The 17,862-nt window shown below is 39.5% G+C and overlaps 1 protein-coding gene across 1 annotated transcript in view; it reads left to right on the plus strand.

Moving 5' to 3' along the window:
- LOC131683670 (atrial natriuretic peptide receptor 1) overlaps nt 1–17,862 on the plus strand; it is a 369,276-nt gene that overhangs the window by 88,951 nt on the left and 262,463 nt on the right. Inside the window, exon 4 of the mRNA XM_058965853.1 lies at nt 2,660–2,862. Within this exon, the coding sequence (XP_058821836.1) occupies nt 2,660–2,862 (203 nt within the window). The remainder of the gene's footprint in view (nt 1–2,659; nt 2,863–17,862) is intronic.

The following is a 17,862-nucleotide window of genomic DNA, read 5'->3' on the forward strand; positions in this document are numbered from 1 at the left end:
GAGCCGCGTAAATGAAAACCGCGTAAATTTCAAAATCCGCGTAAATGAAAACCGCGTAAATTTCAAAATCCGCGTAAATGAAAACCGCGTAAATTTCAAAATCCGCGTAAATGAAAACCGCGTAAATTTCAAAACCCGCGTAAATGAAAACCGCGTAAATTTCAAAATCCGCGTAAATGAAGACCACTTAAATTTAAGAATCCGCGATAAAGGGAACTTCATTGATTGGTACCGCGTAAATTCCAAAATCCGCGTAAATGAAAACTGCGTAAATTTCAAAAACCGCGTAAATGAAAACCGCGTAAATTTCAAAATCCGCGTAAATGAAAACCGCGTAAATTTCAAAATCCGCGTAAATGAAAACCGCGTAAAAAATACCGCGCAAAAAAAAACCGCGTAAAAAAAAACTTGAGTGTAATCAGAACGGGTTATGAGGCTTTGTCGAGGGACTAAAGAAGAATATTTTAACCGCTGCGGTTTATTAAAAAGAAAGAAAAATATATGTTTGCGTTTCGACTTCGTCTGTTCAGAACCAGAAAAAAAATATGTGCCGATTTTGTCAATGTTATCATTTTATCAGCCTATATATTTAAGGGTAAAAGAAGGAAGCATGAAGCATCTTGTTACATAGTGGAGATAAGAGGAGGAGGAGGGGGCTAAAAGCTTCCCAACTAGATAAGTAAATCAAACATTGGAAATATGTATATTGTCGTTTTTAAAATCCAAAATCTTCTAGTTTAAATTAAAATTATAATAAAATCCGTTAATCACCACACCACTTAAATGTGTAGTGTAATTTGTGAATGGCCTAATAATAGTGGGTTAGTAGTTTTGTCAATATATGTTTTTGCGTGCTAAAAATTACTAATTACACAATAGCTCAAAACTTGTTTTCTTCATGGTCAAAACAATTTTGATCACCTTTTTGCCGCTTGGAAACACATGCACCTGGGACTCTTCTGTGCACCAACTTACTCGAAAAGTTGAAAAAATCCATTTTGACACATCGTCGGACTGTTCTGCGTATTGAAAATATTCAAAATTATTCATTTTCAACTACCAACAACTTTCCCTTCAATATAATACACTTTCCCGAAAAAGTGAAAAAAATCATTTTGATGCATAGTCGGACCCCACTGTGCATAGAAAATGTCCAAAACTATTGATTTTCAACTGGCACCAACATGTCCTTCAATAACTATTTATTTCTAAACAATTGAAAATTAACCGCATCAACTTCAACTCCAATAAACGGGAAAGTAACGCAAAACGTATCGCGTTAACCGATGAACCGACGATGACGATGAATACGACGATACAATTATCGACGATGACGATGCAGGCGACGATACATTATCGTTAACGGAGTTTCCGATATCGTTAACGAGTAACGCCGATAAATTATCGTGAAAAATCGAATTAACAACCCTGTCCCACTCATGTATATGTATAAGATAGCTAAAAAATCTCCTAAGTTTCATTAAAAAAAATAAATAAATATGTAATCCCTTAGTTTTAAGAAATTTTAAATGTAAAACAAAAAAGGCACCTTTAAACTAACGCAAACGTGCCTTATCATATAACCGAATTGAACATATGACGCGGAAAAGCCGCCAACTGACTCCACACACTTAAAAATATTTACATCTCGTACAATGCACATCAAAGGAGCGTCACAATTCACTTGGAATTACATTCAAGAACATGTAAAAATGCGCTTTGTTCTCAATTCTCCATCTCCATTCAACCGTGTTCTTCTTCAAAAGAAGCACAATTTTTATTTCACATGTCAAAACATGCAAAATTCAATTAATAGACAGCAAAATACGTCGCAATGTTGTTTGCCAAATGTAATTTTCATTTTTTTCTAAGTGTGCAGCGCTGGGGTGAGTTAGCGGTATGTATGGGGTAAGATGGCGGAATGCCAGGAAATAAGCAATCAAATGTAGATTCTATTACTTAGGGAGATCCCTATGAAATGTGCTGATAGTCTTTTCAACAAAACTCTTAATTATTCGACGCCTGCCATTATATTTCAATCGCTATAATCCGGTATTTTGACTTCGTACCCCATCCCATATTCAAAAGCAATTTTTCTAAATTCATCGGGCGAATGGCCGAAGTAAATGTCCCCTGCATTGTCGAGATATACAAGAAAAGATTCTCTTACTTTGGCGTGAATTCCAAAAATGTAATTTTCGACATGACATAATTAATGACAATTTTCGCACTGTACATAAAAGCGCCAACTCCGCATGCGTCACCGCAAACTCAAAAAATTGCGTTCGTTTGTATGTGTAATATCTATATGTATACTGAAAGTTTTTTTTTACGAACTGTCGAAAACTATAATCATTCGGGGTATCGATTGAAAATCACCTTAAATAACAGAAAATGTTTAAAATTATGAAAATTTACGTGGAATGCTCGAATACATAATATTGCCCACAACTTATACAAAAAAAATCTTTTGTAACAAAAACGCATTGGATAATGTGTTTTACATTACGTACCTCAAGTAACGAGAGGCAGATAATAGAAAAGGAGAAAAAAGGATTTCGCCAACTAGCCCCGGGCTCCCCTATATTGTTCCACGCTAATCACAACATTATCTTCGATTATCATTATTTACCATCTCCATTCAATTGTATCTTTCCAGCTTCAATTGGAACCGTGTGGTATACTTCTACGATCGTCACGCCTACTACCACGTCGCAGGACCTCAAACGGGCCACCTGGTGCTCAGTACGATGGCCGAATTCTTTCGCCGGGAAAACATAACCTACCTGCCGTTCTCAACTGATTCGGCCAGAACGAATTTTACCGAGAGTCTAAAAGAGAAGGTGGGCCTCAGTCATTCAAGTAAGTGACCAGCGAAGTTTGAATCTATTTTTAGAACCTGTCGGTGTTAATTGGATTATATCCGCATTTTTTAAAGCTGGGAAGCGTAACCCCAGCGTAAATCATAAGTACGAATCTAAATTTTTGTGTCGAGTGGTATTTGTGGGGGAGTCCAAAGATGAAGACGGACTACCCAGTCGGCTTCTGTTTCGACACTTCAAAATAAACGCCATGGCACAAAAGAGGGAACGCGGTATGAATAATAAAGCTGTTGTTCGCTTCGGACGAACGCTTGTTTTAGACAATAGCACATGTCAAGCTTGGCGATTGATTCGCCATTTGGGAGAATAATTAGCCTCGCGTCGCGACCAATGTTAGTAAGTCCTTCTGCTTGTGAACGAGCGGGTACATTTTGTTGTATTTTGATGATTCAGCGGCAATACTTTATAGTTAATCGGAAGGCTAGTTTTTTTACTAATATTTATTGTTCTATTGTTAATTTTTTATCTAAACCCACAGAAGTTTACCAGGAAATATAATACAATTTTATTGGATTCCGTATGAGACAGTGAGGGAGTGTTTGGATTTGATTTCATTAAGTTTTGAAAGAAAATGGAAAACGCTTATCGTGTCGAAAATAAATGCGGATCGCATGAATTTTGTATTCATTATTTTGAAGAATAATTATGCACCGTTATATTTCTGATTTTTATAAAACTTAACGAAGACTATGTGATTTTTTCTGAATGTAATTCGAGATATTATCAAATTTCTAGCATTCAAAATTAATTAAATATCTATTGATGATCCACTGGTTCGGAATCTCTCATCACTTTGGATAATTCGATCATCAAGTAAGTCCACGTGTGCAATCGGGCGAATCTCTGCTGTGCTTGTCCTGGGCTGTAGATTTATCACCATTTTCAGAAATTTATTTTGTACTCTCTGCAGCTTCAAATGGTGTGAATGGGTGCAAGTCTTCCATACTGGTGATGCATTCGTCAGCATTGGTGAAATAATCTGTTTTTACACCGCCACAGAGTGGCGGGTCTTCGAACAAAAGTCGGACAAAACCAAAAATGTTGCCCAATTTGGCTGAAAATTACATGTTAAGGTAATTTTGCGGTGCTAAGGTCATATTTAATGTCAAAAGTTATAAAAAATGAGATAAATTTTTCCATACAGTGTTATCGAATCTTTCTTATAAGAATAATACCATTTTTATGATAAATCTTTTTCTACTAATTAGTTATATCAATAACAACATAATAATTGGATAATACTACTTTCAAGCTCTACACAAAGTGTTTGTTTACGTTTTATTCAGTTGTTGTTTTGCACTAATCACCACGCTCCTCCATATAAGCAAATATTGTTGATTTTAAATCCCTCCGGGCAAAAATGTGCATAACGTAACCTTGATATTCAAAAAGCAGAGATGATTTCCCATATAATGTACAATAAGTGACCATTCCGAATAATTTCACCTGATTGAACAGAATACATTTATGAAAAAAGAATTTGCTATCAACCCACTTAAGATATGTTTGTAATAATAAAACATAGTTCAAATCAAATTTCGAAACATACTGCTATCATCTAACAAGCGAATTATCAGACATTTAAGCAAAACAATGTTTTTTCGCAAGAGAAAGCGGATATAATGGATATAATTTTTACACACCAGAACATAACGATTTAAACCTGAAAGCTGCTGATCTCGGAAAATATTTAAGGTTGACATGATGTACTGGCTATTTAGCACTTGATTGTTAAAAAACAGAAATTTCAATGAGGCGTTCTTGATTTAGAAATATTTTTAAAATTTGGTATCATGTTGGGTACGATGGACACAGTATGGTGGGAAAAGATGGACATATTTATTGCGAGAATACAAACCTGAATGCTGTCAAATTACACACTCTTTGGTTATTTTTTTATTATCGTTAGATGTGATGTACCAACAGAAAACAAAAAATACCAATGCCGTATTTCTACATTATCCATGCAAGGCTCCGTCTTTCCTCTCCTTTTGTTCCTCTTTTTTACAACCATGCGGTATCATCTGCAAAGATACCTAAAACTCCACCGCCTGGAAGCGGGGGAATGTCCGAAAATATTGTACAAAATTGGCCCTAAAAGGCTTCCTTGAGATACTCCAGCACACATCGTAGTGCTCAGAGAGTTTTCCTTGAAGACAGACTTTTGATTCGCGACCTTGTAGATAGTTCTGCACGAAGTTTACCAGATACATTGGGAAGTTGAAGTGAAACAGCTTATATACGAGACCGTCGTGCCAGCATTTGTCAGAAGGCTTGCTGTATATCGAGGCAGGCCATTACGGTCGATTTGGAGACCGTCATGTCAGGAACATAGCGAAGTTGGACACACATTGTAACTAATGGGCTGTCGAGTGGCCTCGACGAAAACTGAACTGTTCCTCTAAGCGAGTATTGTTCGTCTCAGCGTGTTCAAGCTATTCGGGCGATAGGTTTCAGGGCTGGTTGGATCCTAACCCGCTTTTAGTATCTGGATGACCTTGGCAGTTTCCACTGGCTTGGGAAGTATGCCATCGATAGGCAACGGTTAAAAATTTTAGCTATTGACTTATTTGACGTCTAGGACACCAACACAGTTGCAATGTGTATAGACAACATACATATAACGCTATGTTTTCAATTCGCCATCTGATTTAACCTCATTTGGCAAAAAAACTACCCGATTTAACCTCAATCTCGCACTAACACAACTCCACATAGATTAGTCAATTACGGAGTACGCTTTGTGACCCAAAATCTTGAGAACCAAGTTCATCAAAGCAGGAGCTTTCATGTTCCGCGCCTGCTTGATATTGTTCCTAACTTCGTCAACGGTGATGCGCTTTTTCAGTGGGACCTCAATTATAGCAACTACTATGGCTGTGAACCATTTGTCGATTTATTTTAACTTTTAGCTAGGATAGGATCCGCCTGCTCTGTCCCCTGTTTTTGAACCAATACGGAACCAGCACGTGATTGGACGAAAGTGACATCAGCATACGTTCGGTTTGGAAACTGAATGTGGTAAAGGGCTGCTTTGAAGTGTTGTCAGATATTGAGATATATAACTTAAAACGACGATTGTTTACTCTGCTGTTTTTTTTTATTTCTCGAGATTTCGCTTCTTTCCATAAGTACTTTAGAGCAAACCGTGAGAATGTTCTTCTGGTAATCGCTTCTTGTACTTCCTTTGGTATTATCGATGCAGTCGAATTTTCCAGTTTTCAACTGCACCGATAATAATATCAAAGCAGTGTAAATAAGAGCGAGTATTTTTTGCTGCTGTTTTCTCCGGAAAAGCGCATGAAGTACTGAAACAAACCTATATGTTCTATCCAAACAAAAATTGAACCTGGCAATAAAAGTGATTTTATTATATTTAAAATAAACATGATTAGATCCATTTACTCTACCCCCTTCCCTTCACCGACGTGTTTATACCGAATATTTAAAGTGGTAATTGTAAAAGAAGTTCAATTGTGTGGCACTCAGCAGGAATATATCACCGCAAGAAGGAAGGCGTCTAGCCGTCCAGAAACGTGAAATTGGTTCATATTGAATAAATATTTTAATCTGAATTAATCAAGTTTTAGACACAAAGCTAATATTTTGGCAACATTGCTCGGGAGGGGTGTGTCATTTTCAATAGGGATTAGCAAAATATAAGAAGAGGTGAAAAAAGAAGCCTGCTGGCGGAGCCTATCCTAAACTGTTAGTTAAAATTTAAGAGTTCGAAAGTAGTTTTCTCTCGAATGGTAAAATTTAACCGAGAGAGCGAACCATTTAAAAAGATGAAAAAGGGATACAGAGATGCCAGATTTGCAGACAAGTCTGCAAATTCGCAGACTTTTAATTTAAGCTGCAGATTTTTTCGATGATGCAGATATTTGCAGATTTTCTAGTTTGGTTGCAGATATTTGCAGATTTTTTAGTTTTGTTGCAGATATTTGCAGATTTTTGAATATAATGGCTTTTGGTTACACTAGCTTTCCTGACATTTTTGTTCTTCCCAGACTTTATAAAATATTTTTGCAGACATTTGAAAAAAGTACCTGGCATCTCTGAAGGGATAGTTATTTAGAATTGACAGCTGCGATGACCACAAGTTGGTAGTGGTGTGAGCATTTGTCATAGCCTCGAAACGTAAACATCCACATCATGAAATAACCCAAACAAATCTTGACAAAACACGTTATCGTTTCCATCTTTATCCCTTCATTTTGTATTGCAAAATATTGGCAACCTCAACTAGGTACAAAAATGTTTCCACATTTTTATTCTGCACCACGGGCAAAACTTTAACTATAGAGATGTCAAATTCAACTATCGCTCTGCCAATTTTACCCATGCAGGGTTATTTAGCAAAGACTTTCGAAGTGTCAGATTTTGACCAAAAGTTAAAAATTAAATGGTTCACAGCCTAATTTATTGATAGTTTCTGCGACAACTGCATCCAACGGGCTAGTAATATGTTGACACATATTATGAGAGGACAAGAAACGCTGAAAGGGCAGTTTTTTCGGCTGCAGTAATTTTTATGCTATTATTTACAATCAGAGGAGAGCTGGGCTTAGGCTTTGTTTTTTGAGCTTTCGTGACTCGCCAGAAGGGCTTGGAGTGAATATCGGAAGAGACTCGTAAGATAAATTCATTCATAAAATCATTCATAAAAACTCAAATTTGAGTAACCAGCCACTCAATTTCATAAAAAGTGCACGTAGTCAAAAAATGAGTTTGCCTCGTTTACTCAGTTTTGAATTTGGGATGTAAATGTCAAATTTGAGTAGATTTTACTCAAAAAGCAAATGCGGAAAATAATATTTTTTTATATAACTATTTTTTATACAACAACAAAGAATCTCACTGGCACTTCACATATCATTTACCTGAACTTCCAGGCGCTAGCGATGCCTGGAAATATAATCCGAGAAGGTTTCTCTATACACCTATTCCATGTCTATCGGCGCCTCGAAGTAATAGCAGAAACTACAAAACTACGAAAGGATGTTTGATTTGAATATCAACAAAACTCAGAGAAACTTACCTTTTAATTTTGTGAATGATCCGAGTCGACTCTACAACTACAGGATTTACGGCTTGCTCTTTCATAAAACTTTTAGTCAACGACAAAGTTCGTTCACTTTCACTTGAAATTAACTATTTTTTCACTCGGAATATTGAAAAGTGGATGATTACTCACCAGTTGAGTTAAATCAACTCAAATAAAAACTCATTGTTTGACACATTGCTGCTATTTATGAAATTGAGTGTTCTGAACTCAAATTTTGAGTAGTTTTGAATGAGCGTTTAGTTCTTACAATCGAGAAATTAAGGCAAGTCACAATCGGGTTACGCTAAGTCTCGGTAATCAAGCTGAATTTCAATGTGGTGAAAACGCCTATTTATAGTGATTTAAACATCCAGTAACATGACATATCTAACTCAGTTTACCCCAAAATTGCGTTCGTCGTAAGAGAGCAGAGCAGTGAGAAAGAAGTTTTAATAAAATCCTGCTGCAATGACCACTAAGCTGCGAAACTATATTACGTCTTAATAGTAAATAGTCCAATCATGTTAATTAACCTTCTTTAGGTGTTAACAAATCACAGGTTTGTTGACAGAATACTAATAATAAACACAAAAAAAAAACAAAGATGAGAATGTATATATCAAATTTGTACATGATACGATGGATCTTGGATGTTCTGGGTTACGATTCCGGCGGTATAATATGTAAATTTTTCTTGAAAGCTCATATAAAATCTCATCTAAAATGATATTGATACTTTGACTTAACTATTGAACCTGGATTCTACATGAAAATCATCCGGAAGATCTGGAACATCCTTATAACTGCTCAACTTATGAGCCTAGTCATAAACCTCTGAAGTTTTTTTGCGGATTATCCGGAAAGTTTCTGCGAAACCAACAGGATCCCCACCCCAGTCACAAGTACGAATTTATGCGAATTATATTCCCAGAAATATTTTCGTGAAAATTTCAGAGTTCGATGACAAGGTTATGCCATTATGTAGCCAAACAAAACATGTGTAGGTCATAAGTACGAACTCATTCAAATGAGCATTCAAGAATCACTAAAAAACATCTGGTTCTAAGACCAATTTTTTGAATTGATTAGTTCAGCGTATGTTCCGGATTTTCTGAATTGCCATTATGTGACCAATAAGATCAATTTTTCATTCGGAACTACCATCATCGATCAAATTGATAGCAAAAGAATTGTTGGTGCCCTTTTTCTGGACCTAAAAAAAGCATTCGATACTCTGGATCACTCAATCCTGCTTAAGAAGTTAGAATGCTATGGTATCAGGGGATTAGCAAATCATATTATTCGTAGCTATCTGTCGTAGAGGAACCAATTCGTATCTATTGGAGACTCGTGTAGCTCTTATAGACCAATAGAAATAGGAGTGCCCCAAGGCAGTAATATTGGGCCACTGATATTTTTATTGTACATCAATGACCTAGGTAGACTCGGGTTAAAAGGGACTCCTCGTCTTTTCGCTGATGACACAGCGTTGTTCTACCTGAACAATAACCGCCTGGATATTGTACGCGACATTGAATCGGATTTAAAAACACTAACGACGTATTTCAACGAAAACCTTCTTTCCTTGCACCTATCAAAAACTAAATATATGCTGTTTCGTTCATTTAGAAGAGCTATAGGCATGCATCCAGACCCAAGAATGGGACAGTCTGTAATTCAGGAATCTAACTGCTTCAAATATTTAGGACTTCGCTTAGACCCCACACTCTCCTGGATTGAGCGTATAACATCTATAGAGAGAAAGTTGCATCGTTATGTGGGGCTATGCGTAAAGTATGTTCTTTTGTTCCCCAGCATGTACTTCTAAAATTTTATTATGCGCACATCCACTCATTGCTGAACTACCTTGTATCTGTGTGGGGCCGTGCCAGTATTTCGAATCTGAAAAAGCTACAAACACTTCAAAACCGATGTCTTAAAGTTATTTATAAAAAAATCAATTATGTACCCTACTATTTTGTTATACAATAATAATGCCCATAACATTTTACCTTTGCTTGGGTTGACTAACTACCAAACAATAATATACATCCACAATGCTTTGCATAATACTATTGCTCATAATAATCTAGAATTTACAACAGGCATTCGAGCTCACAGCACTAGACAAGCCAATCATTTATTATACTCCAGAGTATCCACGAACCTTGGTCAAAGACGCATTTCTTATATCGAACCTAAGTTATTCAACCAGCTTCCTACTGATTTAAAGCAAATAACATGTCGCACTCGTTTCCAAGCAAAATTGAAACTAATTTTGAAAAATAAAATAGGAGAATTTTTAATTTAAACTTCGTTCACCACCAATCGAGCTTATTCATTTAGTTATAATTGGTTAACATTTTTTTAATAAAAACAATTGATAAATGCATTTTTTTTTTCTAGCAATAAGTAATAAATACATTTAAATTATTATAAGCTTCCTGCAAAGCTACGATGGGACCCTTAAAAGGATTTTTTTCCGCTGGGTACTCGCCGTAGCTTCTTGTCAAATTTTGTGTTTTGTCGGTCTCGCATTGTTTTTTTTTGTTCTCAGCGTTTCCGCGATTCGTTTGTTTTGTTGTGCTGACCTTTTTTTTGTACGCTGAGAACTGATGTGTCCATTACCAGGGGGCTCTGTTTGTGAGCTTTTTGGTGTAGGGGTAAGAGGCGGGCTATCAAAAAAAAAACTACGAATTTATGTCAAATCAACGCGAACAAATGATTTCGAAAAAAATTCAGGATTCTAGAATTATATTCATGAACTAGCAAGTTTTACGGATATTCCGGATCTTCCGGATAGATATTTTTCGCTCGAATCGGCTTCGTAATCGTAATGCGGACCACCCAAGATCGGTCGTATCATGGACAAAACGGACATGTACATTCATTTTGGTTTCGTTTGTGTTTATTATTAGTATGCTGTCAAAATACTTTTTTTTTTTTATTCATTTCGTTTATTTGATAGGCACAAATGCGTTAGCTTGGCGGTGCCAAATTCTTTTGTTTTTACATTTTGTATATTTTAAAACTAGGAGGTTACAATGTTGAAATATTTTTTTTAAAAAAGAAAAATTTTACAGCTATCTTAAGACTAGAAATAAGATTCTATATACAAGAGAGAAGGCGAAAGATTTTTTGTATGAAAAAATTTTAAAACAAGGAATTCAATAGTAATAATTTTTAGGAAATATTTACAGTTATCTTAAAACTAACAATATAGTTTGGTACACAAAAGGGGGAACAAATATTTATGAGAAAATTCACAGGTGTTTTAAGACTAGGGATACAATTCTATTTACAAGATGGGGGACAATAGTTTTAACAAAGAGGTAAAATTACAACTATCTTAAAACTAGGAATACAGAATACAAATTTGAACTTTTTTAGCGGAGACTTATGCTTGGTCAAGATATTCAGAGGGGGCTGTAGAAGCAGTTGTATCAAGGACAGGGGAGAGAAAGCGTAGATGGTGACCGGGAGAGAAGAGCAAAACTTGCAACTTTCGCTCAAACGGGAGATCAGCGAAAGATTACCGCCTCAGTCTAGTAGGTCGGATTGGCGGATGGTATTCTTCGGACCCGCGGGGAATCCTTCAAAAGTCATCGGACCTTGAGTCGCTCTCGCTTCAGTTTCCGTAGTGGTAAGTGCGACGGCGGTTACATAGTTGCAGTCTGGAGCTGATCGGTCCCACAAGGCAAGAGAAAGCTTCTAAAACGAGAAATAAAAAGAGAGGGGCTAAATTGGGATATTTGTCGTTTTTATGAAAGTATAAATAAGGGACATATAGGGGAAATCACGATTTGCCAGTATATCTCGGACTGGGACATTGGGTGGTCTACCTCGGGCCCGAAGGGAATCCTTTAACTGAGACCTGGCGTCCAAGTACCCGGCGCATACCCAGACAACGTGCTCGATGTCGTGATAGCCCTCGTCACAAGCGCACAGACTACTCTCCGCAAGCCCAATACGCCGCAGATGCGCATCCAAGGTGTAGTGGTTGGACATAAGTCGGGACATTACACGAATAAAATCCCGACCCACATCCATCCCCCTGAACCAAGGCTTCGTTGATACCTTTGGGATAATGGAATGTAGCCATCGTCCAAGTTCACCATTGCTCCACGAGGTTTGCCAACTGTTGAGTGTCCTCTGACGACAAATACTAAAAAATTCGTTGAAGCAGATTGTCACCATTTAATGCGCCCACCTTTGCTAATGAGTCGGCCTTTTCATTGCCCGGGATAGAGCAATGAGAGGGGACCCAAACAAAGGTAATTTGATAAGATTTTTCAGATAACGTACACAAGGACTCCCGTATCTTCCCCAGGAAATATGGGAATTGCTTTTTGGGCTTCATCGCACGAAGAGCCTCGATGGAGCTGAGGCTGTCCGAAATGATGAAGTAGTGATCTGTGGGCAGAGTGTCGATGATCCCAAGGGTGTACTGAATTGCAGCTAACTCTGCGACGTAAACTGAAGCGGGATCATTGAGCTTGAATGAAGCGGTGATAGTATTGTTGAAGATACCGAAGCCAGTGGACCCATCGAGATTTGATCCGTCAGTGTAGAACATTTTGTCACAGTCGACTTCTCGGAATTTATTATAAAATATATTGGGGATCACTTGCGGGCGTATATGGTCCGGGATTCCACGAATCTCTTCCTTCATGGATGTGTCGAAGAATACAGTAGAATCAGAAGTATCTAGGAAACGGACACGGTTGGGATTGTACGAAGAAGGATTGATGCTCTGTGCCATGTAGTCGAAGTACAAGGACATAAAACGGGTTTGAGAATTAAGCTCGACGAGCCTCTCGAAGTTTTCAATCACCAACGGGTTCAGAATGTCGCATCGGATGAGCAATCGATATGAGAGTTCCCAAAATCGATTTTTTAGCGGAAGAACTCCCGCCAGCACTTCGAGACTCATCGTATGGGTCGAGTGCATGCAACCCAAGGCAATGCGCAAGCAACGATACTGGATTCTCTCCAGTTTGATGAAGTGTATGTTCGCAGCGGAGCGGAAACAGAAACACCCGTACTCCATCACCGACAATATCGTTGTTCGGTACAACCTGATCAGGTCTCCTGGGTGAGCACCCCACCATGTTCCAGTTATTGTTCGGAGAAAATTGATCCTTTGTTGGCATTTCTGTTTCAGATACCTAATGTGACATCCCCAGGTACCTTTAGAGTCGAACCAGACCCCGAGATATTTAAATGTGAAAACCTGGTTGATCGTTGCACCCATTAATAAAAGCTGGAGTCGCGCCGGCTCACGCTTCCTAGAAAAAACAACCAACTCAGTTTTCTCCGTGGAGAACTCAATACCCAGCTGAAGAGCCCAAGCAGACAAATTGTCCAAGGTATTTTGTAATGGTCCTTGCAAGTCGGCAGCTTTGGGCCCTGTAACAGAGACCACGCCGTCGTCTGCAAGTTGCCTTAGCGTGCATGAATTGGCAAGACAATCGTCAATGTCATTCACGTAGAAATTGTAGAGCAGGGGACTTAGACATGAGCCCTGGGGAAGACCCATGTAGCTAAATCGCGATGTTGTTAAATCGCCATGCGAAAAGTGCATGTGCTTTTCAGACAACAGGTTTAGCTTAATATCCAAGAAGACTGATGCCATCTGCTCATTGTTAGCATAGGCCATTTGGATTTCTGTAGAAAGCAACGCAAGGCAATCGTTCGTCCCTTTGCCTTTGCGGAAGCCAAATTGTGTATCTGACAGTAAGCCATTTGCTTCAACCCAATTGTCGAGGCGAAACAAGATCATTTTCTCGAACAACTTCCGAATACAGGACAGCATTGCAATCGGCCGATATGAGTTGTGGTCGGAGGCTGGTTTTCCTGGTTTTTGGATGGCGATGACCTTCACTTGCCTCCAGTCATGAGGGACAATGTTACCCTCAAGAAACTTGTTAAATAAATTCAACAAGCGCCTTTTTGCAGTGTCAGGTAGATTCTTCAGCAAGTTGAATTTGATTCTGTCTAACCCTGGGGCGTTATTGTTGCATGATAAGAGAGCAAGTGAGAACTCCACCATCGAAAACGGTGTTTCGTTCGCGGTATCGTGAGGAGACGCGGCGCGGTACGTTTTCTGTACCGGGACAGAGTCCGGACAGACCTTCTTGGCGAAAGCAAATATCCAACGGTTTGAATATTCCACGTTCTCGTTGGTACTATTACGGTTACGCATACGTCGAGCCGTACCCCAAAGAGTGCTCATCGCTGTTTCTCTCGTTAACCCGTCGACGAACCGGCGCCAATAACTACGTTTTTTGGCTTTCATTAGACTCTTCATTCGCCTTTCTAACGACGCGTACTGTAGATAGCTAGCGGGTAACCCGTCTTCCCGGAAGGCCTTATATGCAGTGGACTTTTCCGCGTACAGCTCTGAGCACTCTTTATCCCACCACGGGGTGGGAGACCGTCCATGGGTATTCGCGCTGGGTACTGGTTTAGTCTGAGCTTGATTCGCACTGTCGAGAATCAAGCCAGCCAAAAACCTGTACTCTTCCTCCGGAGGAAGTTCTTGAGTGGATTCGATTTTAACGGATATCGCGGTCGCGTAACTCTTCCAATCAATGTTCCGTGTGAGGTCATACGATACATTGATTGTCTCCGATGGTCTTGAACCGTTAGCAATTGAAATCACGATAGGCAAATGGTCGCTACCGTGGGGATCAGGGATCACCTTCCACGTGCAATCTAATTGTAGCGAAGTCGAGCATAGAGATAAATCCAACGCGCTTGCGCGTGCTGGTGGTGTAGGAATCCGCGTCATTTCTCCCGTGTTTAAGATGGTCATGTTGAAATTATCGCAAAGATCTTGGATTAATGTTGATCTATTATCATCATGAAGACAGCCCCATACCGTACCGTGCGAGTTAAAGTCTCCCAGAACTAGCCGCGGTGCCGGTAAGGATTCCGTGATATTACAAAGCGTTCGGTGCCCTATCGAGGCTCTAGGAGGAATGTAGATGGAAGCAATGCAAAGGTCTTTACCTTTGATTAAAACTTGACAAGCGACAATTTCAATGCCTGGTGTCGAAGGGAGGTTAATTCGGTTGAAAGAATAGCACTTTTTGATCCCCAAAAGTACTCCTCCATAGGGGTTTTCTCGATCCAGACGAATTATATTAAAGTCGTGGAAGTTGAGATTTATATCGGAAGTTAACCAAGTTTCACATAATGCGAAAGCATCACATTTTAAACTATTTAGTAAAAATTTAAAGGAATCGATTTTCGGGAGGATACTTCTGCTGTTCCACTGTAGAACAGTGATCGAATCGGTGACCTCGTTCGATGACTTAGCCATCGAAGGATACGATCGCTGCAAGGAGGGGCCATTTAGTAGTCAACTGCTTCAAAAATGTTTGCACTATAGGGAGAAAACGTATCAGAAGGCTTTTAAGAGGATCAGTAACATTGAAAGCTGTGAAAATTAAGTCCACTATGTCAGAAAATTTCATTAGTCCGCTACTGGACTGAGTATCTGTTTGAAAAAAGGGAACACTTGGGGTTTTTGGTGTCCCAGGAAGTGGTGGGTACTCCTTGTTAGAATTAATATTTCCAAGTCCTGGAGCAAATTGCTTCGGCTTTTGTGCATCACTTCCGTTGGATTTATTGATTGCGGTTGGCGCACTCTGAGTGGACGACACCTTGGCACCCTTACGAGGCAATGTAGGGGAGGCTAGATTTCTCCTCTTCCTGGATTCCCCTGGGTTAACCAATGATGTTCCCTCTTGTGGGTCGTCAGATTCTTGCTCAACGCCAGCCAAAAGAGCAAAGGAATTTTCGGAAGGGACAGATGGCGAAGCATTCTTTAGCATTTCTGCATAAGAGTGCCTCGAGCGATCCTTAAGGGAGCGCTTAATTTTATCCCCGCGCTGCTTGTACGCCGGGCATGACTTAAGAGCATGCGGAGGGCCCCCGCAGTAAATACACTTCTCAGTTTCTCCACCGCAAGCGTCATCCTCATGCTCTCCCTCGCATTTGCCGCACCGTTTTTTATTGCCACAATAAGTGGCTGTGTGGCCCAGTTGCTTGCAATTGCTGCAGTTCATTACCCGCGGTACAAACAGGCGAACAGGTAGGCGAACCTTATCCAGGAGGACATAGTTGGGAAGAGCAGATCCGGAGAAAGTCACCCGAATCGAGTCTGACGGAGAATAAGTTGTCTTATCATTTTCAGTTTTTGCGGAATACAATTGCTTGCATTCCAGAATTTTCACCTTTTGAAGTGAAGGGTCCTTAAAGCAGCCAACCCCGTACTTCAACAGGTCTTCGCACTTTAGACCCGGTTCGGCGACGACCCCATCGATCTCCACAACTCTACAAGGCACATACACTTTGAATTGCTTCGTAAAACGCTCGCTGCGAGCAATCTGGTTTGCCTGGTCGAGGTCATTTACTATAACGCGTATCTTATTAGCTCGAACACGTGTTATCTGAGCCACGGACGGGTAGTTGGCAGTCAGCTCCCGTGAGATTTCTAGAATATTGGGCGATTTCGTGTTGGGCCGGAAATACACCACCCAGGGTCCAGTCGAACTGGCTGGGTATGTTTTAATACGGGGAGGACTGGGGGAATCAGGGGAGGGAGTAATTTCGGGTTTATCCGGTATATCCATGGGAATATCATTCCCATCCAATGTTACTTCGCCCTCGGCCATTTAGGCACGAGGATAACACGTGGTGTAAACGAGAGATGAAACTTATATTCAGGGGAAAGGGCAGAAGTAGAGACCGATCGGGGAAAGGGAAATGAAAGAAAAAAAAATACTTAGCTTATATAGCGGCGATTCCGGCTATTCTAGTATTCACTTCACCAGCCTGGGCACCGGCGAACAAAGACTGCCTCGAACAATGGTTGACCTTCACTGACAATTTATCTTGTTCACTTTATGCACAGCACCAGAAAACGAACTGCTTCGATCGAGAGCTCGGAGGGTTATATGTCTGTCAAAATACTTGTGATTTATGATGACGATTCTGCATACATCTATGTGTGCCAAACATGACCCCATTCCGCACCGATTCCCACTAACCAGCCAGGCTAGAAGCGGTAATATGTACCAGAAACTGAAAATTGAAACTTTGACATACAATTTGGGTACAAGTTCATATAGATTCGGCTGAAATTGTGTCTTAAAACTGAGTTCGAAATCGGGGTCAATATGACCCGTTAACGCCTTACTCGTAACTTTTTTGTAGAGCCCTTCAGGAATGTCCGAAAATTATCTTTTTTGAAAATTGTTGCTCTCCACGAAAGAGGAAAAGTCAAGAAATTCAAATTCTAAGTGCAAAATTTTAAAAGTTATCGCAGTTTGAAAGTATTTTTGGGTCATATTGACCCCAACACTTAAAGAAGGTTGAAGGGTTGAAAAGTCACTATTTGCACATGAAAGACCTATATATTGAAGTGGAAAAGCAGACAAAAAAAATTATAATCAAAACAAAATTATATGTAAAAACACAAAAAAGTAAAAGTCGAACAATGTATTCAACGAATTGGTACGATTGCAAAAGGAACACGACCACCTTTGGCGTTGTCTCCTTTTGGCAGCAGAAGGCAATGACCTGAATTAATGGATTAAGCATAAGCTAACAAACCGCGATAATGCGAGGAGGCTTGGCTGGAATTTTCCGCTATAAAAATCCTTCCAGTCTATGCTATAGACCTTTTGCACCACCCAACCAGGATAGGTGTCATAAATTATTCCAAACCTATAAAAACTGAATCATTTTTTTTGCAGGTACAAACCGGTGCTAGGCAAAAATATGTGAAGTGAACAAGACTCCACCAATGTGGGTAATAGAATAAATGGAGCGTGCTACGTCAAACATGCCCTGAATTGATTACCAATCTTCTTGTTTTGGTGAAGGCTATTCTGCTGCATTAGACCGTAGACATGATTTCAT

Source organism: Topomyia yanbarensis, chromosome 2 (genome assembly GCF_030247195.1).
Source record: "Topomyia yanbarensis strain Yona2022 chromosome 2, ASM3024719v1, whole genome shotgun sequence".
NCBI classification, from domain to species: Eukaryota; Metazoa; Arthropoda; class Insecta; order Diptera; family Culicidae; genus Topomyia; species Topomyia yanbarensis.